The sequence below is a fragment of the Panthera uncia genome (assembly GCF_023721935.1).
Source record: "Panthera uncia isolate 11264 chromosome C1 unlocalized genomic scaffold, Puncia_PCG_1.0 HiC_scaffold_4, whole genome shotgun sequence".
In the NCBI taxonomy this organism is placed as follows: domain Eukaryota; kingdom Metazoa; phylum Chordata; class Mammalia; order Carnivora; family Felidae; genus Panthera; species Panthera uncia.
In genome coordinates, this window is record NW_026057585.1 from 90,301,837 (window position 1) to 90,326,977 (window position 25,141).

General features: G+C 44.5%; 1 protein-coding gene across 2 annotated transcripts in view; it reads right to left on the reverse strand.

The window, feature by feature from the left end:
- The window catches only part of OTUD3 (OTU deubiquitinase 3), a 29,639-nt gene extending 5,131 nt beyond the window's left edge, over nt 1-24,508 (reverse strand). Inside the window, exons 1-8 of one of the 2 annotated variants that reach the window (XM_049617933.1) lie at nt 24,136-24,508; nt 15,736-15,884; nt 11,307-11,419; nt 7,238-7,360; nt 3,125-3,256; nt 2,564-2,660; nt 934-1,118; nt 45-166 (exon numbers count right to left, since the gene is read on the reverse strand). In XM_049617933.1, the coding sequence (XP_049473890.1) occupies nt 74-166; nt 934-1,118; nt 2,564-2,660; nt 3,125-3,256; nt 7,238-7,360; nt 11,307-11,419; nt 15,736-15,884; nt 24,136-24,356 (1,113 nt within the window). In that variant the 5' untranslated portion in view covers nt 24,357-24,508 and the 3' untranslated portion in view covers nt 45-73. The remainder of the gene's footprint in view (nt 1-44; nt 167-933; nt 1,119-2,563; nt 2,661-3,124; nt 3,257-7,237; nt 7,361-11,306; nt 11,420-15,735; nt 15,885-24,135) is intronic. The other variant, XM_049617932.1, reaches the window with a different exon arrangement.
- Between the last annotated feature and the right edge of the window lie 633 nt (nt 24,509-25,141).

Consider the following 25,141-nt stretch of genomic DNA (forward strand, 5'->3'; position numbering starts at 1 on the left):
GAGGGGGCACACACCGCCTCTCAGCAAGAACACAGAAAACCCACCGATCAGACCAGAACTGACGTATTTCCCATCACTGCTCAAATTTCCATTGAAGTTTCTGTCCCCTCGCTGAGCTGGCAAATGAAATCAATTCCATTCTCCTCCTCATCCAATTCACAGTGACCTAAGAAAGAGTAACCCTGGTCCCTGCACGAGCTGACGCTCAGACATGCCATCGGACACCTTTCTCTACATAATTTAACGCCCCAGGGAATCCTCACAGAATCCTCAGAAGCTTAGTGCATCTTTACCTCTGCCTGTGGCTTTTTACATTATGTTGCGTTTTGAGCTCGGAACTGCTTGGTGGGAGTCTTTAAAATAAATTCCAAATTCAGTAAAAAGAATGGTGCCATATACTACTTGCAGGAGAGGGATGTACCACCCTTTTGGGAAGCATTTGACAATTCATCAAAAAGCCTTAAAAAGATTCAAATATCCATACCCTTTAACCTGTCCATTCCTCTTCTGGCACTCTACACACACACACACACACACACACACACACACACACACACACACAAATAGTAATGCAAAATACAAAGATTTATACACAGAGTTTTCCACTAAACATGACAGCATTTAAGGGAATCTTACAACGTGGGTTACCACGGAAGCACGCAGGCACACAGTGACACCGTGCAGGGAAGACAGGCTGTAGGTGCACACACAGAGTAGGATTTCAGGGTATACCTCTAATGCCCACACATACCAAACCGGACAAGCAAGGTCCTCGTTCTGCGTCTTGATATACCCTTATGCTCCCACCCCTGTTTTCTACAATGACTACTTTTTAAAAATCAAAAGAAAACACTAAAATGAGCTCTGGGCTCCTGCCCCTGCCCCTGCACGACAGCAGCCCACCCTCTGCCCATGCAGCCCCGTCTTTCATACCTTAGGGAGTTGGTTTTTATTTGCTTTGTTGTCTTCACTCGGGCTGGCCCGCTCCTTACTGTTTTCAGTCCTGCCTTCAGTCAAGCCCTGATTTCCAAAGATTCTCGTGCCACTGCCACCCTCCTCCCATAAAGGGTCGCATGGCTTGGGCACGCAGCCGCCGGACTCTAGGTTCTCCTCTGCATCTTCCAAAGAAAGACCTTTTATTAAAATCACGAACCTGAGATCGTTACACAACGCGTAACAACGTACACTGTTAAATGACTCCAAAATTACCTGCATGTGGAGAGCAAGTTTCCTTGAAGCAAAATTCTAATATCAATACAATGGGGAATACAGGGGGGAAATAATTGGTAATATGTGGAAGATAAATTTAAAAATAACCTGCTAGCCAGCCTTATCATTGGCTTCCCACCTGCACAGTGTTTTACTAGATTAAGCCACTTTTTAACATGTGTTTTTAGGGGGAAAGCTTTCATTCGCACCCAAAAACCAGAAAGGAAACAGGCTCTAAACCTGTGCTGTCCCATACAGCGGCCACCAGCCACTTGTAGCCATTTAAATTAAAATTAATTAGGGGTGCCTGGGTGCCTCAGTTGGTTAAGCATCGGACTCTTGGTTTCTGGTCAGGTCATGATCTCACAGTTTGTGGGTTCGAGCCCCACGTAAGGACTCCGTGCTAGTGCATGGAGCCTGCTTGGGATTCTCTCTCTCCACCCCTGCCCCTCCCCTGCTCACTCTCTCTGTCACTCTCTCTGTATCAAAATAAATAAAATAAAAATTTTAAAACACTTAAAAAAATAAAATTCAATTACAATTAATTAAAGTTATATAAAGTTCAAACTTTAATTCCTTGGTCTCAGCCACACGTCAAGCACACACCACACTACACGCACAGGCACCACACACGACTGTCGTAACGTCGCAAAGACCAAGTTACTTACGGCTTTCTAAGAAAGCACAGCAAATATACAAAGAGGATGATAAAATACCCAATCACACAGACGGCTGTACTGCTAGGAACAGTATCTGGCACGTATCTGGCAATATGCATTGAAATCATTTTAAGCAATTAACGTGAAGAAACAGTGAGACTCCACATCCTTTCTTCCTTCTTCTGAGTCACAGAATTAAACCCAGTTCAAGTAAAAAAAAAAAATTCTGATTTATCACCAGTTGATAGATGGTAGTAATCTAAATATTTCCATCAGAAAAGTAACTAATTTTTCTTTCCATTCTATTTCAGTTATCATTTTGGTTTCATAAGGGATATTCTTCTTTCGAAAAGAACAAAGTCTTCCTGACACTGTGCATCCCGCCACGACGGGGTTAAGTGGCCTTTTCACGCATTCCCCTGGGACCCTGCACCCACACCACTCCGATCTGTTTATTATACCAGTTTATTTACTTCTCACCCCCATCCCCGCCTCGACCCCAGATTACCTTCTCCCTGATGCAGGGCTAGGACCTAGTAAATCGTGCCCACGTGTAGAAAGTGCTCAATAAACAACTGCTGGTGAATGAACAGATGACAGTATAATTACCACCTGTGACTTGATTAAAATTAAGTGTTTGGAAAATCACCAACGTAATGAGCTTGAAAGCTTATAAATATCAATCATGGACTTACTATTTCTTTTCCCCTGGTTCATCTGAAGCATGGCAATTATTGCAGATTCAATATTATAATTTTCAGCTTCCAGGTTCTGGACTATCAGGTTAAAATCCTATCCAAGAAACAAAGGAACACTTAGGACTGGGCACGTCCTTCCACCGACCGCATACACAAAATGACGTAATGGTGAGACCTGAGGCATGGTCTGAAGACCTTTTCCATTTAAAAAAGGTCTTAATTTTCAATAAAGCTGGCCACCAGAAATAACCCTTCAATATAAATGAATTCCTTTATAAAACTGCACTTTTACTAGCATAAACGCTGGTCAGAGAAAAAAAAAAATCCACATACTTCTTAGGATTCTGAGCAGTATTACTGGGTAAAGTGTAGCAAACAAGAGAAAAATGAATAAACAGCTCTTGGCACTGAACCTAATCAGGCCATGAACCTACAGGTCATGAACCTATTTTGGCCCCTCAGGTGTCGGCACGCTAGGCCAGCTCTACGAGACTGGCAGGTGAACCAGGCCCGGCAGTGCGTGTTTAGCCGCCATTACTGCAGGACAAAGACACTGACTGAACACCCAGTCGCGGTGCAGACTTTCTGGACGGCATCTTCTACTTCATCTCTCAGGTCATCGTCGAGGTCACCTCCCTTCGTCTTCACCTTTTCCCTTTTATCTGATTCATCTTGATGGAGCATCTGAAACTAAAGGAAATGCAAAGAGTAACGGTCATGGAACACCAGCAAATTACATTCAGAATCTTCAACACAGGAAGACACTCTAATCTCAAAATCATCCTAGTAAATATTTATGAGGAAAAGATCCCAGGAACAATCTTAGGGGAATAGCAGTGACGAGGCTCAATTTCAGCCAGACACTGAGATTCCAGACCACAAGAGAAGTATGAAAAAGAAAGGCCCAAGATTAGGGGTTCAGTACGAATGGCATTAGAGCTCCTACGTAGTTTCTGGATACCAACATTCTGGTAAGGACTGCCGGCTCGAACAGCACACATTTGTGTCTGTCCACTTCCAGAGCCGGGAGCCTAGTGACAGAAGTTCACCCGATGAGCCTTTGCAGCAGGACAAGTTGTCTGGAAGAAACAGACATGCATCTCTCATCTGTGTCCCTAGGCCCCATCTGATCACCAGCAAGCGCTGGTGTGAAGTTCCTGTCCCAGCCGCAGTCACAGGTGAGCACAACTCATCCAGCCTCACCTACACCACGTGCACACCAGCCCACTCCAGGGAACCTGCCGATCCAACTTCTAAAGACACAGAGAGCAGTTCACTTGGTATCCACGAGGCTTTTATGACCTAAGCTTATTTCAGAAAAGCTAAAATCATTCCTCCGTGGCTGCCCGATCACCTTCTTCCTTTGCTTCCTATCAACACAGAGAGATGGGAAATAGGGAAGGACAAATTTCTACTTGTTTGCATGGAAAAGTAGGAGAATCTCGCAGTGTGCAGTACATTCCTCACAATAAAAAGTGATCTACTATAAAATTATAAAATTATACCCAAACAACTTGGCGATGTGTATCGTCTTTGAAATTTATCCAAAGGAAGTAATGTCAAATAATGTCAACTGTAGTAAGGATTTAAGGATTTATGTAAGAGTGCTCACCACAGTGCCGCGAACAGCGAATAACCAGAAACAACCCGAGGGCTTCACGGTGTAGGTATCATTAAATAACCATGGTAAATCCATACAATGATGCTTAATTTCCATGAAAGTAAAGAACACAAAGATTTCACTACCACTATTATTTAACAATATTTTGGAAATAAGAGCAGATGCAATTAGTCCCCCCCCCCCCCCCAAAAATAGAAGTATAAAACCGAAAAGAAATAAGAAAGATTATCCCTATTTGCAGATAATATAATTCTATACCTAAAATATATATATAAAAGAAAAAAATCGACCAAAAACTACCACAGACAGAAAGAATTTTGGCAAATCATAGATTTATAAGAATCTAGTATCCAGAATATATAAAGAACTCCTATAATCAACAACAAAAACACAAACATCACAATTAAAGCATGGGCAAAGGACCTGAACAGACATTTCTCCAAAGATATATGGATGGTCAACAAACACATGAAAAGATATTCAACATCATTAGTCATTAGAGAAATGCAAATCAAAACCATGAGATAGCACTGCACACCTGGTAGGATGGCCATCATTTAAAAAAGAAAGAATCAGAGAGGGGCGCTTGGGTGGTTTAGTCAGTTTGGCATCCAACTTTGGCTTAGGTCATGAATTTGAGGCTCATCTGGGTTTGAGTACTGTGTCCGGCTCTGTGCTGACAGCTCAGAGCCTGGAGCCTGCTTCAGATTCTGTGCCTCCCTCTCTCTCTGCCCCAACCCACTCGCATTCTGTCTCTCAAAAATAAATAAACATTAAAAAAAAAAAAACAAAAAACAAAAAACAAAAAAAATACCTTGTTAGGTTCTTGGCCAGAATGACTCAACACCACAAAGATGTCAATTTTTCCTGAAGTTAATCTGTTAATGAGAGCCCAATAAAAATAAAGGCAACAGGACTTCTTTTTAACATGACAACCTTATTCTAATATTCATATATAAAACAAAAAAACAAGAATATGCAGAAATTATAAAGAAAGAAAGTAAGTGAAAAATTCCACCAGATTTTAAAATATACTCTTAATCAAAACAACACACACATGAACAAAGAAACCAATGGAACAGAATCTACATCCAGAAACAGAGAATTTTATAGATGAGAAAAGGGGCGCTTTAAGTCAATGGGGAAAAGATATATAATAAATAAATGGTTGGAGTACAATTAGGTAACCACAAGGGAAAACATAAAGTTGGATCCCTACCTTCACACATTTATATGAATATAAATTCCAAAGAGAGACAAGGTGTAATTTTTTTTTGAAAAAATTAAACCACAAAAGTACTAAAATAAACTATGGGAAAATTCTCTTTAACCTCGGAGTAGGAAAGACATTCCTAATCATGACCCCTAAACCCAGAAGACATGTAAAAAAAAAAAAAACAAAAAAAAAAACAGAAGCAAAAACCTTGATTAATTTAACCTCATAAAAATCTAAAACTTCATCACTGCAAAGACCAGTGGGGAAAGAATAAAAAGACAAATGACAGACTGTGAAAAAATACTGGCAGCTCATGCCACAGACAGGGGCTAATTTCCCTAATTTATAAAGGCTCCTAAAAATCACTAAAAAAAAAACAAAAAAAACAAACCTGAATAGGGAAAAAAGTGGGCAAAGAAAATGAATACAGTTCACGAAAAAAAGGAAATACAAATAGGTTGCAAACCCAGGGAAAGATGCATAAACTCACTAATAAGAGAAGCACAAGTTAAAACTGTTAGGAAAACAATCCTTTCCATGGAACTGACAGAGGTTCGCAGATGTGATACGCTGTGCTGGCGAAGACGCAGGGAGAGGCGGAGAGTGGGAGTGCAAACTGGTAAAGCCTGCACAATACCTGTCACGATTATAAATACACACGTCCTCTGATGCAGTGAGGACCTTCTAGGAATTTATCCCACACATGGACTCGCACAAGCATGAAAAGACGTATATATAAGGCACCACATGTTCCTTCTAAAAGTGCAAGTGTGAAAACCGTCTAAAAGTCCGCCAAAGGGACTGGTCAAACACGTGACAGTGCATCCACGCAGCAGAATGCCATGTGGCCACTGAACACGGTTTAGCAAGCTCCTTATGCACTGCTGTTGAGTGAGACTCCAAGATACCTTCCGTTTGAAAAGCACCGCGCACAACAGTACGTGTAGGATGCTTACAATCGGGGGCAGAGTGCGTGGAAAGACAGCAAAAGCCAAATATGTGTACGTGCACGCACACGTTTGCTTCATGGAGAAAATATCTCCAGGAGATTTTATGACCTACAGATAATACGGGTTGCGTTCGGGCAGGGGAACAACGCTGCAAGAGCGATTTCACTTTATGTTTTAAAATTACAAAGAAAGCATGTAATAATGTGAGAAGAGCCTCATGGAATCATGTTAATTGAACAGAGTGGGAAAGGAAACACAGCTATATCTAAAACACCAGAACAGTAACAAAAATTGTGCCAGTGTGGTTGACCCTGTGCACTTTTTATTTTCTTCACTTTTTCTATACTTTCCAAACTTCAGATACGAAGCATAGATTAATTTTTTTTTAAGTTTTATTTTTATTTTTGACAGAGAGAGAGAGAGAGAGAGAGAGAGAGAAAACAAGCAGGGGGAGGGCAGAAACAGAGGGGACAGAGGTTCCAAAGCAGGCTCTGCACTGAGAGCAGAGAGCCTGATGTGTGGGCTTTAAAATCTACAAACCATGAGACCATGACCTGAGCCAAAGTTGGACACTTAACCAACTGAGCCACCCAGGCGCCCCTGCATGGATTAATTTTAAGTCACAAAAGTAATTTCAGAATTGTATATAAATTCTATTTTATGCAATCCTAGCCACCAAAGACTATTAGGGAAAGCAGAAGAATGACCAATAATTTTATCTATCAATCTCACTGGAGCTGAAGAAAGAATTTTTTTTAATCGAGCCCACAGATTCTTAAAGACAACTTGCCACAAAACATCCCTGGTTTTAGCCGCAGGATACGCAGCTCCTGCCCCAGTTCACCAGGGCTGAGAATACAAAAGAACATGGAGGCCTCACTCACATCAGTCTGGAGATGGGCAGGTGCTTCCGAGTTGTCATTGAGCCTCCGAACGCTGTCATAGTGCTCTCCGCACCGATACGCGATGTGTAACTCCCGCACGCTGCTCTTCTCGGTGCCACGAATCTGCAGGCAAAAGAAAGGGGACAGGGATGCCAGCGAGGATGGGGAAGGTGTCTACTGGGGGAGAGAAACGCCACCTGGATTGTCTAGGAAGGCTAGCCAACAGGCTCTATGCAGACACGAATTCAGGGTATGCCCGGGATGTGCCAGAGGGCTGGACCGGAAGAACAGGTATGTGACTGCAACAAGAGATTTAGTGCTACACACCTGGACTGTGGGCCTTGTGTTTTTAGCCTCTGATTTAACGTGTGGGGAAAAAATAAAGGAAAGACCTTCTCTAAAAAAAAAAAAAAAAATGCTTAGGCAATTTCTGAATTCTCTTTTCTCCTACCCATGTGGCCGTGTAAGTATGCTTCCATGTGCTTAATAGGTAACTATACAGAAATACATCCATAGGAAAACACATAATCAAAAGTCGGGCAAATTTACAATGAAGTTAAATAAGGTCAAGTTTGGGGGGTGGGGGTGGGCACCCATCAGCCCCTCAAATGCACAGGCCCCTTCCAGGATGGCAGGGTTGTTCCAGGATGCAGATTTGTTGAGCTTGAAGCTCAAACAACTTGGGGCTCTGAGAAAAAGAATACAAAATTACAAATATTAAATTGCTAGCACTCCTCCCAAGACCTTGAAAGGGGACCATAAAAATGAGGGACCAGACATTTAGGTTTTATTGGCTTCACAGTACATCTACCCATCATTCAAACAAAAATAGCATCTTCCATCAACCACATACTAAGAAACATTAACAAGAACAAACCCCCAAATCTCCCGCTGAAATCAATTTCGAAACAAAATTGTATGTAGTCCAGCTGTACTACCACCGCGCCCAACCCTGAAGGCATTACTCCCAAGGCAGTCTTTTGTGAATGTTCCCATGGAGCACAGCCGGACAAGAATGGAGTGATGGTCCAGCCCGGGTATGCCCCCCAGAAAACCACCACCTCCACCGAAACTCTCAAGTTTTTCGGAATCCGGCCCCTAAAGAGCCCAGTAACTGTTTCTTTGTTAAAACTCCAAAACATCAGCACCTCCTTCTTGTTTTTACTGGAAGTCACAGGTAGTAAGATACTACGTTACATTTATGTATCACTTTCTATGCTACACACCCTCTATGGTTCACAGAAGCCTTTGGACACCAGGAGAACACGCAGGCTTCAGCACCTCCATGGCGTGAGTGCGAGCCCACTCGTTATTGACGCGAGAGCTCCTACCCAAGACAGTAGCAACCAACGCAGTTTCAATTCTTAAATGGTAGAAGATGCCTCACTGGGGAGGCGGAAGATGGGGGAGATCCAGCACAGAGCTCCACCATACAGCAAATATACTTATTTTAAAAATATATTTTGGGGCGCCTGGGTGGCTCAGTTGGTTAAGCGTCTGACTTTTTTTTTTTTTCGATGTTTTATTTTTTGAGATAGCACAAGTGGGGAAGGGGCAGAGGGTGAGGGGGACAGATACGAAGTGGGCTCTGGGCTGACAGCTGACACCAGTAGCATGTGGGGCTCGAACTCACGAACTATGAGGTCACGACCTCAGCTGAAATCAGGGAGTCGGACACTCAACCCGCTGAGCCATCCAGGTGCCCCAAGCATCCGACTCCTGATTTCAGCTCAGGTCGTGACCTCATGGTTCATGAGTTCGAGCCCCACATCGGGCTCCATGCTGAGCGTGGAACCTGCAGCCTGCCTAAGATTCTCTTTCCCTCCCCTCTGGCCCTCCCCTGCTCACACACACACACACTCTCCCCCCTACCCCAAAAAATATATACTTTCAATGTTTAACAATCCATGAGAAAGAACACTACAGAAATGTATTTGGAAATACAATTTTAACTATGCAGAATTAGCTTCTACAACCACCTACGTAATTTAAAAACTTTAAAAAATAGTTATCAATGGAGAAAGGCAGGCTGTGTGGTTCCCAAGTTGGCACAGAATATTTTTCTCCAAGAATAGGGTCATTATTCAAATGTTTCAAATATTCAAATGATTTCAGTGACTTCTGCTGAACAGTAAAACTTTCATGACCAAAACTTGGGACAACAGAGGCCATAACCAGTATTCTTGGCTCAAAGACCCTGCCTAGAAAGAGAGAGGCTCACAAAATATGAGAGCGTTCCCTGGGGTCGGTACATCTTACAACACCGCCCCCCAAAAACGACACCTACAGTCACGGGCTCCCTCCTGCTCACTGCATCCTGCACCAATCCACGGAGTGTCTAATGTACTTTGTTGTAACATAATTTCATTAAAGAATATCACGACAGACACAAAAGACTATCTGCTTCCATTTGTACGACATTCTGGAAAGGCAAAGCGACAAGACGTAGATTAGTGGCATTAGGAATGGGGAGAGGGAACGGGTGACCGCAAAGGGGCATAAGGAGACTTTTTAGGCTGGCGGAAATGTCCCACCATACGTTGACAGTGGGACCTGTGTCTGTCAAAACACCTGAAGTACACACTAGAGAAGGGTGAATTCTGCTACCCATATATTGTATCTCTATAAACTGTATTTTTAACGAGCAGAGGCTAGAAATAAGCACTTTCAGAGGAATATATGCGTGCAGGTGGTCTATGGAAACAAATGAGAAAAAAAGTCACCATTGCCTTTATGAGACGAATAACATACAGCGATACGTGACTGTGTAAATGTGCATATGGACATGACTCCATGTGCAGAGGTGCTTTCTTTTTGTAATTTTTTTTTTAACAGAGGTGCTTAAAATATGTTTAAAACCATGGTGACACGTCTCTTGTCGGTTAAGTATGAATGTTTTCAGCTTTTTTTCAGAGTTTATGTGAACGCCTAACATATTAACAGTCATCACGATGGATCTCTGGATAATGTGACTCTGGGTGATTTTTGCCTGACGGGCTTTTCTGAAATGTCACCGTTCTCTATGATTAACATGTTTCAGCTAATTAAAAAAGGAACGGTTAGAAATGGGGGAGTGGCGGGAAGGAGGACTGACAGAAGTCCTAGGCACCGTCTTTAGGAGCTGAGCCGCAAAGTGAAAGAAGCAGCCTGAGTGCGAGGGGCAAGCACAAGAGGGTGGTAGCCTGGAGACCCTTTCCCCCCGACCTGTGACCTTCCATACTTGAATGTGTGGTCCGATGGACAGTTTGGGGGAGGTGAGGTTAATTTAGGATACCAAAGGTAAAGAAAAGTGAAAACAGTTGAATGGACAGGTACTTCACAACAGGGGTGGGGAGGCCATCTTGAACATTTGCCATAAAATCTTATCTGCCGTCGAAAAACTATTAAAACCGTTACGCATGCCTGAGCAGAGCACAGAAACAGAGGTTGACGCCCTAAGCCATGAAATAAATTCTGTTGTTCAGAACCCTGTTAGCAAGCTTATTGAGTACATCTGGTTTGTGTTTCCCTCCACCCAAAAAACAAAACATACACGTGGAATAGGCATACTCCAAACCAGAACGTGTCTGCACTAATCCTCTCGACCTCCCCTTTAATATTTTTAACAAAGTCATCTAAAGTATTTCCACATTAGGCTCTCTACCCTCAAACTATCCAGTTAACTGACTGCTGAATTATACATATGTATCTCCCTCTCTCTCTCTCTCTCTCTCTCTCACATACACATGTATGGTTATTTCTTTTAGTTTTAATTCAAATTCCAGTTGGTTAACATACAGCGTGATATTAGTTTCACGCCTACAACTTAGCGATCCGACACTTGATGAGCTGGTGCTCATCACAACATGTGCATCATCCCCATCACCTTTGCTGAATGATATTTTAAAGGTCCCTGAATTATACTTCGGACTCCATTTGTACATGGCCCGGGGTTTAAGTCCAAGCCACCGGGAGCTTCCCATCTTGGTTAAGCCTGCGGTCCAAGTGACCCTGCTGCACCATCGCAGGACACCCCCAAAGCGAATTTATAAATAAGAGCTTAAGATAAATCCCTCAATAGGCGACCCACCTGCCACAAAGGGGCATTAAGCTGATGAATCACCACATTCAACTGATGATTTCTTGCAAAGGCCACAATCGCGTCATTGCCAGCAAATGTGCCAGGCTTTGCCAAACTGGCCACTGCAAAGAAACAGAAGAAAGAAAAATGAAGCCTTTATAACGGAAAGATTCAAATGCAAACCTGCTTCGCTATTTATTCAGTTCCAAATGGTAAAAGACAAAGTATACATTTGAGAAGTCCATCAGCTTTGTCAGAATCTAGGACCTCAGCCGGTCGGACAGGAGCACATCGAGTGCTACTCGGGAGAGAACCAGTCATTCATAAAGAATGGATTCCTTTCTTCCTCCATTAAATACTTATGGAATGCCTCCTACATCCCTAGCTCTGAAAGACACCGGAAATGCAACGAGAACCAGAGTAATCTTAAATCTGCGTTGATGAGTGCTTATTACGTAGTAAGCACGTCTCCTCCACTCGCCTCTGGTTTATTACTCAAAACTCTCTGAAAGAGATTATCCATCATCTTACAGATAAGGAAACCAAGGCTCAGAGAAGTTTGTAACTGTGCGCAAGGTCACAGAGCCAGGACACGGCAGAGCTATTTCATCCCAGGCGGTCTGATCCAAGACCTGGCTCTTGGCCACTCCATGACGCAGCCTGTCACGGTCTGAGCTCAAGGAGTCTACAGCCAGCGGGGAGTCAAATAAGAAGACAGGCACTACTGCGTAAGTGCCACAGGAAAGGGATGTGTGGTAAAGAATTTGGCCTTACCAGAGAGATCTGGCCTTTGTCCCTGGCAACTGGGTAATAAACCTCTAAACCCTTGAAATGTCCCAAGTGCAAGAAGGATGGGTCCCTTAGCCACACTTGACAGTTTGCGCTCATGAGGTGACACATGGTGGGCCTCTCTGGCCGTGTGGTATTAGGAAGACCGGAGGGACTGGAAGCTGGATTCTCGGGCAATCAATCAATAATATCTACATAATGAAGCCCCAATAATCCAACCACGGAAATTTGTGTGAGTTCCCTGGTTGACAATAAATATTCTGTGACTGTCTAACCTTCCCAGACTCTACCCCTTGGCTAATTTTGATCTGTATCCTTTCCCTGTAATAAACTATAACTGTGAGTACAATCACCTTCACTGAGTTCTCTGAGTCTTTCCAACAAACCATCGAACCTCAGGGTGGTTTTTGGAAACCCCAGATTTTCAGCTGGTATCTTGTGGAAGACCGTGCCCTCAAACCCTGCCGCTTAGCTAACTCCAGATGGGGACCTCAAGCCCGTCTGGTAGTGGGAGGGGGAGGTAAGGGTATCAGATAAGCTTCTCAGCTGACACGACCGCACTGATTTCCAAACGGCAAGCAGGAGACAGAAGAGGAAGGGATCATGTTCCAAGCAGAGCCGAGAGAGACGGAGACGGAGACGGAGACAGAGACAGAGAATGAGCTTGCATGCTGTACGGTATGGCAGGAACTCACACTGCTGAGCGGCGGGGGGACAGAGGGGTGGGGGAAGCAGAAGACACAGTGGCAACAGCAAGAGACGAGGGTAGAGAAACAAGAAGAGCTGAAGAGTCTGGACTTCATCCTTCGGTCAGTGGGGAGCTGCCCCCAGGTTTAAGCTAGGGGAAAGATGTAAACAGATCTACCCTATGACCCAGCAATAGCACTGCTGGGAATTTACCCCAGGGATACGGGAGTGCTGATGCATAGGGGCACTTGGACCCCAGTGTTTATAGCAGCACTTTCAACAACAGCCAAATTCTGGAAAGAGCCTAAATGTCCATCAACTGACGAATGGATAAAGAAATTGCGGTTTATATACACAATGGAATACTACTTGGCAATGAGAAAGAATGAAATCTGGCCATTTGTCGCAACGTGGATGGAACTGGAGAGTGTTATGCTAAGTGAAATAAGTCATGCAGAGAAAGGCAGATACCGTATGTTTTCATTCTTATGTGGATCCTGAGAAACTTGACAGAAGATCATGGGGAAGGGGAAGGGGAAAAAAAAAAGTTAGAGAGGGAGGGAGGCAAACCATAAGAGACTCTTAAAAACTGAGAACAAACTGAGGGTTGATGGGGAGTGGGAGGGAGGGGAGGGTGGGTGATGGGTACTGAGGAGGGCACCTGCTGGGAGGAGCACTGGGTGTTGTATGGAAACTAATTTGACAATAAATTTCATATAAATAAATAAATAAATAAATAAATAAATAAATTCAGGTCACCACTCTGGGTGCAATGTGGAAAACAAACTCAAAGGGTCAAGAGGCAATGAAACCAGTCCAAAAAGTATTGAAGAAATCTAGGCAAATGGCCACAGAGGCTTGATTTTACGAGGTTGAAGTAGTGAAAGGAAAAACACTGAGGTAGTAATGGATGACGGGGTATGAAGAGAGAGGGAGAGGAGGCCTCTGTACAGTTGGAGAAGCCAGAGTCTGAAGGAAAGGAACAGTCCTAAAAAATACAGCCACAGGCAAGGGTAACCAAGCCCTGAAGAGTTATGTGAACCATTCACTTATTCACTTAACAAAGATCTTCTGAGTGCCTACCAAGCGGGGGACAGACACAGTCCCTGTCCCTCAAGAATCTCACAGTATAAAAAGGTAGACAGGCATTAAAAACACGTAACAGTAAGTATAGTCTCCAACCGACATGTAAATGCCAAGTGCAGACTTCTCCGTTTCCATTCTCTGCTGTGGCAATCAGAGCCACCTCTCAACTCCTGTGATGTCAGATCCTTCCAGAGCACCGACCAACCAACAGGCAAACACAGTGGCATTTCAAAAACACACCTTCCCGTTGGACATCTGTAGTCACTGTCACGCTGGCAACTGATGGGTTTGAGTTCCTTGTCCTGCCACACCCCCCAAACTACCACGTGACCTTTGCTGAAGGTATTCAGAGTGGAATTTTGAGTCACCAACCAAAAACTCTCTTCGTCCAAAATGATTATTTTAATCAGACTAATGACACAAGTCATTTTCTGTAACGCTCAACTACAAACCTTGCCCCACAAACCCACACTTGCAAACAGGTGACCGTCTGGTAAACTGGTACCTGCTAGGCCCAAAGGTGAGCCAGGGAGAGGAACTGTCAGAACTCGGTCAAACTACTCATGAGTACGAACTACTCATGGGGGTAAGGGCGGGGGCAGGAGGGGAGGGGGAGTCTGCTGCTGTGTCTCTTTTGTTGCTGGTACCTAGTGAATGAGCCCTTCGCTAGTGAGGAATGAGAAAGGCTTTGGGGTCATGGATAGTTTCCCTCCCAAAGGTCTTCCTCCTGCTGTCTTCTATCTGGCTAAGCCTCCAGCTACTTAGCCATTCCCCAAGCAGAAACTTCAGAATCACCTTGGTCTCCTCCTTCTCCCCTCCTCCCCACCTCCGATGAGACCTGTCAGCCACACTGCCAAACCGGGTCTCGGTCTGGACCCTACCCATTATCCCCAGTAGCTGCCTTGGTGGAGACCCTCTTCTGCTTTCATTGGGCCCATGCGGAGAGCCTTCCAACTCCTCCTCCTCCTCAGTCTCTCTCCATCATCCATTCTTGTCATGGTTTCCAGACTTAGCTCCCTAAAACACAGAACGATTCTGTCTCCTCATACGGGACAGATAAGACTCTGACCGTGTGACGAAAATGTTAGCTGTAAAACACTAAATATATCAACATCTAGTTTAGTAGATCCTTACAGTTTAAAAGCTCATATGTACTTTCCTACTAGATTTGAGCATATTAAGAAACTGATTTAAATCACTAACTCACTTGCCTCAAAGAAGAGTGGTTGTGTCTGGGTTTTTGATGAGAAATTAATACACGGTCATTTTTAAAAAATCAGAAAAACATGCAGAAGATCATTTAAAATAGTCCTAGTCCCACCATCCCCAGATGGCTGACATTTATTAAGAACTTATTTTAACCGTATTGTCTAATTTAAGCTTTACAAAAACCCTGTAAGTTAGGTATTATTATTACCTTTCCTTTATAGAAGCTGTTGAAAGTGAGTGGAAAGTGAGTGGAAAGTGAGTGGAAAATAAGTGGAAAATAAGTGAAGCCAAGCATCAACAACCATAAAATGTTAGTATCTGTCCACTTTTCCTAGTGTGTTTCCTAGTGTGTATACCTTTTAAAACTAAGATCAGTCTACATATATTTTATAGTCTGCTTTTACCCCCCAATGAATAAGAAGTCATAAACAACTTTTCAGGTTAATTAACATCATCATTTTTATTAAAGGTACATACGCCTAAACCTACTAGTTCCCAACTGCCTAGCATGCTGCCTATTACAGAGCAAACAAACAAATACTTGTTGCATAAATGAATGCCATATTTTATGTCATCAAACCCCTGGCTGGGAGGGCGGGGAACGCTGATGGATTTAACTACCCAAAGCATTACTCCTGGAGGATCCAGTGTCCCACGGTGAACCTACCATGTTTCTCAAAAGGAATGTCATCTTCTACAAAGGGTTCAAAATCTTCCCGCTGCTTTATCATGTAGTCCACGGTCTCTTGTCGGTGCCTGAGATGATTTCGGGAGTGTCCCTCCAATTGATCGCCAAGTGCTCTGAACAGGCAATTGCTATCAAAACAAAAATGTCGGTCAAGACCTTTTAAAAATGAACTAAGTTCATCTGACACTCAGATGGCCAGGCCATCCACGGAAATCCTTCACACAGAGATAAAGCCTCAACTCTGACAGTGCAGGATTCTTCCCAAAGGCTGTGTGGAGAGCACTAGGGCAGGCATTCAACCACATTACCTTCTTGAGAAGCAACAAACTCGGACCTCATTCCCCACTTACCAGCTGGCTGACTCAGGAGACATTCGACTCCCGGGGCCTCAGCTGCTTCAACACCTGGAGGTGGTGATACGCTACCCGCCTCAAGGCAGGATCCAGACATTACAGGCCATTCCACACCCAAGGACTGGGATTCCTAAGCCCCTTCCAAAATAAGAAATTGTATCTAGTGCTTCTTTTCTGAAACAAGCTCCAGGCTAACTAATCATTCATCTAACAAAGAGTACCCAAAAGATAGCAATCTGTCAAGTTCCCAGTATAAGCAATTGAACTCTACATCCTGTCTGAGTGCTACAAACACAGTGGAGAAAATGAGGACAACACACAGCTGTGCTGTGCAACGATACTCCCCTCCCTGGCTCCTCTCCTGCCATCCAGGGAGCCACAATGCTATTCCCGCCAAATGGAAACTTTAAAACACACTGTTTGCTTCTAAAATTAAGATGCTGGGGGGCGCCTGGGTGGCTCCGTCGGTTAAGCGCCCAAATTCAGCTCAGGTCATGATCTCACAGTCCATGAGTTCGAGCCCCGCGTCGGGCTCTGTGCTGACAGCTCAGAGCCTGCAGCCTGCTTCCGATTCCATGTCTCCCTCTCTCTCTGCCCCTCCCCTGCTCATGCTCTGTCTCTGTCTCAAAAATAAATAAAAACATTAAAAAAAATTTTTTTTTAATTAAGATGCTGGTAATAAACTTTAAGAGCTATCTTTACTTGGAAACCCCTCAAAGGCTTCTAAAGTTCCAAACTGTATCACAAACACAGAGCCCAGATACACAGAAACTGAAGTGAGACAACCACAATCTAGTATCCTTAAAACTAAGGAAATAAGCCATTCAGAAGCCAAACTGTTGCCCAGTCTCGCACCAAACTGTTTACTCTTCCAAATGAAGATCTAGGATAGTCTAATCACAAAATAGAAACTCATCACTTTAGAAATTCAGACCTAAATGTGTAGGAGAAAGAGGTTTTTTGTTTTCAATTCAGAAAAGTGAATTTTCAACGGAAAGCTAGAGAAGGCAGGAATTTCTTCAAACGTATAAGGATGTTTATACATATATACGTATACATACAAATATATGTATATACATATATACACACACGTATATGTATATACGTATATATGTATACGTACATATATATACGTGTGTGTATATATACACACACATGTACGTGTGTATACACACCAACATGTGTGTGTATATATATATATCACACACGTGTGTATATATATACACACGTATATATGTGTATATATATATACACACGTGTGTGATATATATACGTGTGTATAGTGTATATATATACACACACGTATATATACGTGTGTATATATGTGTGTATATATATACACACGTATATATATACATATATACACATATGTACACATATTTATATATACACATACATATACACATATACACACGTATATATATATATATACACACATATTTGCAAAGGGGAAGAAGAGAATGTAAAGAATGCAGATTCCATAAACTGGAAACCAAGAAACCATGCGTCAATTTGGGGCAAGATTCTAGAACAGACTGGAATACAGCCATTTCTATACACTACCCTGAAGTGTCTGTTGCTAAGATATTTTCACACACAGGAAAATAAAGGAAGGTAATGGATGAAACGTTTTCAATTTTAAGTGTTTCTCAAACTTCTTTAAACCATTGCTACCTGCCACCTCTAGTCAGTCTATTCTTGAATCTAGTTTAAGAGGTGTGATTCAGCACAAAATTATGTATTTAGTTATTTTACATTAAGTTCATGGTATTCTACAGAAAGTAACAGGCTTTCTAAGAACTTTCAGTAATACGGGCAAGTGTTCTCCACATATGCCAAAAAAATAGGCTTAGGCACACTGCATGAGCTTGACCAAGTTCATCTACACACTATATAGGCAGACACAGAAATACACACGAATGTATACAAAGAACACCTGAAACCATCTTTTAAAGTGCTCTTACGATGTGCCAGGGACTGTTCTAAACAGCACGTGCATTAGATGTGGTTGGTCTTCACAACTCTATGGGACGGGCCCTGATACTATCCCTCTAGGGTAACTTATCCATGGTCACAAAACCAGTAGATGGCAGACCCAGGATTCAAACCCAGGCACCAAAATGTTAGCTGTGGTTATCCCTAGATAGTGGAATTAGCAGTACCTGTTAAACGTATTTCTGTATTTTTTTTCTATATTCACTTGAATTGACTACAAATAAATAGTCGAAAGGAAAAATCAAGGTAGACAAATCACTTCCTTTTCTGGTGACACGGGAAAAGTGAGCAAACGCTATATAGTGAGTGTAATAGGTACCCTCGGGGGCCCAGCAAGGGCACTCACGATAGCCATAAGAACAGTGCAACCAGAACCCGAAGGCCCTCGAGAAGATCCCCACTGCTTCCTGAGCCCACACCCTCCCCCGTTACCCTCCAGCAGGGCTTCTCCACCCCACACTACTGAACTTTAGGACACTTCTGTGTTGTGGGGGGTCGTCCTGTATGCTGTAAGGTGTTTAGGAGCATCCTTCGCCTCTACCCACTCGATCCCAGTAGCACCACCACCGCCTCCCTCCCTGTCACTTGTGACAACCGGAACTGTCTCCAGACATTGCCAAATGTCCCTGGGGGGGGGGGGGGCATCGAAACCATCTCTGCTTGAGAACCACTGCACTATCAGAATACATGGAAAGCCTTGCATTTGAGTTCCCAAAAATAAGCAATTACATTCAGTAGCATGGAAGAGTTCTGGGTTCAGTAGTTGAGCTCAGTAGTTGAGTATGAGACAATATTGTTTCTGTGTCTCTGGCCATCGAAAGAACTACAATGGCCTTCTAGGCTGCAATAAGAGTAGTAAATGTTCAGAAAGGGCAGAGTGGGGTGGAGGGGCAGGTTTTGTAGTCTTCTTTGAGGTCAGACTACTGCCAGAGTACTACACATGATTTGTCGTTACCACATTTTAAGAGAGACATGTTCGGATGAGAAGTGGCTTTAAACTTCATTCATAATATGAAAAGCATAAACAACTAGTGATGTTTAGCCTAAAGAAGGCTCAAGGGGACATGAGAGCCACCTCCAACTATGTGTCATGATGAAAGGGATGCTGTGTCTGTACAATAAGACTAAACTAAAACATGGGAGTTCCAAAGACACAGATTGGGGTAAATGAGAGGAAACTTTGTTTTAGCTCTATGGAAACAGACTATAAACCAAAGATCTTGTAAATTTTTATCTGTTGGCAATCCTCAGGAATTGCCTACATTTATGTGCTGTACAAAACATAGCCAATAGCCACGTGTAACCACTGAGTACTTGAAATGTGGTTAATCGAAACTGAGATGTGTTGTTAAGACACTGGATTTTTTAATAGTATTTTAAAGACATAAAATATCTCATTTAAAATATTTATAGTGATTACACGTTGATGGATTATAATATTTGAACAAATAGTGGCTTAAATATATATATTAAAATTAGTTTCACCTATTTCTTTTTACTTTTTTTTAACACAGCTAATGGAAAATTTTTTAATTACATAGTGGCTTGTTTTATTTCTATCGGACAAGCACCGGTCTAGATCACTGATTCTCAAAAGTGTTATCTCTGACTACTTAAAAACTTATTTGCAACGAAAATTCTCAGGCCTCACCCCAGGCCTACTGAGTCACACATTCTGGGGCAATCTACCAATTTAGCTCCCCCAAATGATTCTGTTGCATTCTAAAGCTTGAGAAACACTAGCCTAGAATCTAGACTCCAAATCAGTGGTTTGCAATTACGGCTGCACATCAGAATCACCTATGGACATGTTAAAGGTTACCAATAACCAGGCCCCAGTGCCTGAAATTCTTTAATAGCTGATCTAGGAGAGCTCTGTATTTTTTCCAAAGTTCCCAAAGTGATTCTATTGTGCCACCACAGCTGAAAAGCACTGAGCTAGACACAGAGCTGCTGTGCAGGGGATGCAGGTACCAATGGATAATTACACAAGATGATGTGTGAAGATCCTTCCATCACTAAAATCCTAGGATTATAAAAACAAAATAAAAATTAGAAAAATAAAATAACTTGTGAGGTGCCTGAGTGGCTGAGTTGGTGAAGTGTCCCAACTTCGGCTCAGGTCATGATCTCACAGCACGTGAGTTCGAGCCCCGCGTCGGGCTCTGTGCTGACAGCTCGGAGCCTGGAGCCTGCTTCGGATTCTGTGTCTCCCTCTCTCTCTGCCCCTCCCATGCTCACCCTCTGTCTCTCACTCTCTCCCTCTCTCTCTCTCAAAAATAAATAAACATTAAAAAAAAATTTTTGTAACTAAAAAAAATAAAATAACTTGTTTAGGACAGAGATAAATGGCTAAAATTAGTGATTCTTTCATGTTTTAATTTTAGAACACTACTAATTAGTAATGTAATTTAGGGCAACATTCAGTAGATGCGAGTGGATACAGTTCAGAGAGATGCTATTGTACTGCCTAATCCAATTAGAGATTCTTTTCACACTAGAGCCAATCATGTTTTTAAGGACAACACCAAGGTTAAAATATTTCTTTCTTGTTTTGAAACAACCTAATTTATGTGGGTCCATACAACACGACAAATATGAAGGCGGCCCATGATGCATTACAAAACCCTATAAATAGCTCTGTGATTACTCTGCTAAATTGACTCAACTCACGTAAAGGCTACATTAAAGGACACCGGCTAATTTGTCCCCATACACTCAGAGGTTCGAGGATGCTGTAAGTACCATACTGCCTACAACGATTATGCCTCCATAGCGAGATGCTATGTCAGGCTACTCAATATTGGAATCGGACTAGAATGGAAGAGTGGAGGCTGTTGACTTTTTAATATCACCATGGCTTTATTCTGTTTCACCAAGAGTATCCAATGAATATGAATACAGACTCTATTGATGCCTACTAACCCATCCCACACACAGGAAACGCCACCCATTGCACGGTGATAAAGGCTGTCATCACCATCTCCAAAAGCGTCACAACACCAGAGGGCCGACCACAGTCCGTCTCATGGTACCCATGGGAAGAATTTGTGAACAGAAAGCGGGGAGCTTCCTGGAACTCACACAGAGGGAATTATCATTATCATCTTATCTAACATTGTCTCAAGAACAGGGGCCTCGGAAGGGAGCGACACGAACATTCCCAGCAAGCCGGCCTCTGCAGTCTCGCTGCCACTGTTCTACTTTGTAACCTGATACTCTGTCATCCTAAACAACTTTATATGTCTCAAAAATAACGTGCTCCTGTACCTTTACATACATTACTCTTCAGCCTGAAGTGTTCTCTTGGCACATTCCTACTGGTCCTTCATGACCCAGTCTGAGTAGGACCTCCTCGGAGAGGCATCTAACACAGTGTAAGTTGCAATAAACATTTGCTGAATGAATGAAAAGGCCTTCCTGAACCCTTCAGGGAGTGCTGGGCACTTCCTGCTCAATAGTACTATAACCAGTCACTATTAAAAATAGATCAAACTGGGGCGCCTGGGGGGCTCAGTCGGTTAAGCGTCCGACTTCGGCTCAGGTCATGATCTCGCGGTTTGTGGGTTCAAGCCCCGCGTGGGGCTCTGTGCTGACAGCTCAGAGCCTGGAACCGGCTTCAGATTCTGTGTCTCCTTCTCTCTCTGCCCCTCCCCTGTTCACGTTCTGTCTCTTGATAATAAGTAAACGTTAAAAAAAAAATTTTAAATACACCAAACTGGACTTGATTTATATTATCCATTCTCAAAGTGTGGCCCAGTTTGGGGGGGGGGGGCGCGTATCTCTGAGACCCCTTCAAGGTATTCTTGAGTTCAAAACTAGGGTGTGACTTATCTTTTTCGCTCTCATTCTCTCACAACTGTACAGTGAAGACTTCCAGAGGCTCCCTGATACATGAGGTTATCACTCTGACAGTTAAGGGAATGTGTGTTTGTGTATTCTTGTTTCTAATTTTCATTTTACTTTCAAATACAGTAAATGTGGACAGTTATGACCCATAAACAAAGCTCTTTGGAGTTCTGGGTAATTTTGAAGAGTGTAAAGGGATCCCTAGACCAAAATGTTTGAGCCCACTAATGTATTTATCTCTTACCAGGCTGTGAACTCCTTCAGTATTTTAGTCAGCAGTGGATTCCCAGCACCTTGTTCAACCAACGTTTGCTGAGTTAACTAAACAAGTACGTTCTCGTGGGGGCGGGGCAGAGTAGAGGTAGTACCCCCAAAGTTTCCCATGGCATTATGAAAGCTCCCTCGAGATTTTACAATTCGCTGTGCTGCAATTTCTACTCCTAAGCAACCCTGTGTTGAGAACTTCGGTGCCCTGGACCCCCTGACACTGAGAATATGTCCACTATAACAGACACCAACAATGCAGTTCCATGCAAGGAACAGTCCCACCCCAATCCCAGTGTAAAATAGTCTCCTGGCATCTGGTTTATACAGCAGTGTCTTGTGCTTGTGAGTTGGATTGGGATAAGTAAGGCCCAGAAGAGTTAATAAACTGTATTCGGTGAAATCCAGGCACTAGACTAAAAGCAAGACACGGCAAAGCAAGACTTCAATTGTACTGACTCCACTGAGAGAATGTTCCTTTGAGGGGCACTTGGCTGGCTCAGTCGGTGAGCATCCGACTCTTGATTTTTCAGCTCAGGTCATGATCCTGGAGTCATGGGATCGAGCCCTCCGTCCGGCTCCATGCTGAATATGAAACCTGCTTAAGATTCTTTCTCTCTCCCTCCCTCTCCTTCCCTCCCTCCCTCCCTCTGCCCCTCTCCCCTGCTCTGGAAGTTAGGAAGGGACAGGCGGACGGAGGGTGGAAGGAAGGAAGGGAGGGGGGAAATGTCCTTGTGAGACGCCCAGCTGAGGGTCTAGTGGGCCTCCGTGGTATTTTTATCATTCATTCATACGACAGAACTGCACTGAGTGCCCTCTATGTACCTGGCACTATGCTAGGTGGTGGTGAGTCCAACGCAACCGAGGTCTAAAGCCAAGTGTCTAAGCATCGAGCATATGTAGGAAAGGTGGGATACATAAATTAGGGTCAATTCATAGTCTTGATTAATGAGCCACAATGTAATGTGAAATCCAAAAAAACACTCTCTTCCCTCGTTCCCATGCTTAACAGGTCAGGCACTTCTACACAGCCTTTAATTCCATCTTATTCCTCCCTCCGCCCTCTCTGAGCCCTCAAATGATGGGAAGGACAAGAACAGCTAGGCTGTTATTAATACTGTCTCTTCCAGAGTGGCATAACCCGGTAACCAGACTCCCTCTCACCTACCCCTGCAATGAGGATGCTAGCTGTTCTCCTCCCCCTCTCCCCTACCTTTTTCCTTCTGCCATCCATGCTCCTGGATCCATAACCCCTTCCCTTTCCCCACTCTCTCCCTCCCACCCCACTTATTTAGCCTGTGTTCCCTAAAAAAGCTGGCCCTAGATTCCGGTCTAAGCCCCCAAGCAAGCTGGGGTAAGCATCAGAGGAGAAAGTGAGGCCCGTGGAAGTTAGAATTAGAGAAGTCACCTTCTGCTCAGTAAACGGCAGGCCCTCACAGACCTAATTTCCCGAGTGTAAAAGGAGGGCAACACCGAACAGTAAGAACTCAAAAGGGGCAAAGTGTTATACCACGTGGGGCTTCGCCTCTTTCTCCGTGTCTCAGCATCTTTCTGACGGCCCTACGTGCTGTCCTGCTCCTCGAGGGACGGGCTCCATCTCATGCCTCCGGGTCTCAGCTTAAATGTCACCTCTCAGAGGCCTTCCCGGGCACCGATCTAAAGGACACCTGCTCCAGTGCTGCCTCTTAGGACCACTTCACAGCTTCCTCGTGGCCTCTGCCACCATTAGGGCAACTGGGGATTACTCGAGCGTCCCGAGGGGAGGGACCTCGCCGCCTCGCCCGCCACCGGACCCCCCGCACTGGGAAGCGGTGGCGCCCGGCGCCGCCTGAATGAATGACTGGACGAGAGCGGGCGACGGTCGCCATGCCCGGCGCGTCCCCCGGCGCCGCCTCCCGCGCTCCCGGGCCCGCCTCACCCGTCCCCCGGCACCTCCCGCAGCTTCAGCCCCAGGGCCTGCAGCTGGTTGGCGAAGCTGACGAACTCCTCCTCGCAGCCGCCGCCGCCGCCGGACTCCGGCCGGTTCCGCCGCTCTTTGGCCAGGGCCCGGCGCGCCGCCCGCTCGTCCCGCTTGCGCTCGGCCTCGGCTTTCCGGCTGCCGCTGCCCGGTCGGCCCTTCGCCGCCTGCTTTCGGGACATGGCCGCGGTTCGCGGCCCGCAGCGGCAAGACGGAAAGCCGCAGGACCGCCGGGCGGCCGTCTCAGGTGTCAAGGCAGCGAAACGACGCGGCGACGGAGCCCGGCGACGGCGACGCGGCCACCGCGCCTGCGCGGGCGCCGGGCACCCGGGTCACGTGACGTAACCCCGCCCCGCCCCCGCCCCCCCTCCCCGCGCGGCACCATAGAGAGTTCGCCTCGGAGAGCTAGAGGGGCACCCGTCTTTATTGGCTCCGCTCTTCCCCCTGGTGGTGGGTGGTGCTGACTGAGGAGCGGCTGGCCCCGGAGAACGAAGCAAGGAAAGGTTAAGGGAGAGAAAGGGAGGGTTGAAAAGTGAGAGATGAGGGCAGCGGCAAAAGTGAGGAGAGAAAGGAATTTAAAAATTTAACGCTACGCATGAGCCCACAGTTGGAGTAGGCGCATTCACGTGGCTCAGTCTTGTTTAAGTATCCCCATACTACGGGAAACTGGGCCTGAGAGGGTAAGTAATTTCAACACGATCACACATCGAGGAAGCGGAGCTTTGCCCTGTTCCAAAGCCCATACACTTTATTTGATCCTTCCCTTCTCTACCTCTCTACCATCCTCATAACTCAAGGGAGAAGTTGCCCTCGTCCAAAACTTCTGGCAACTAGGGTAATGTTGACTCCACTCGAGGGTGACCTCCCCGACCCCTCCCCGTCCCTAGGTTTGCCTTGGGTTCCCTGGGATGCGAGGCTTTCAGTTTTAAAGCCAGGACAGTCCTGGGCGAACCAGGATAGTTGGTCG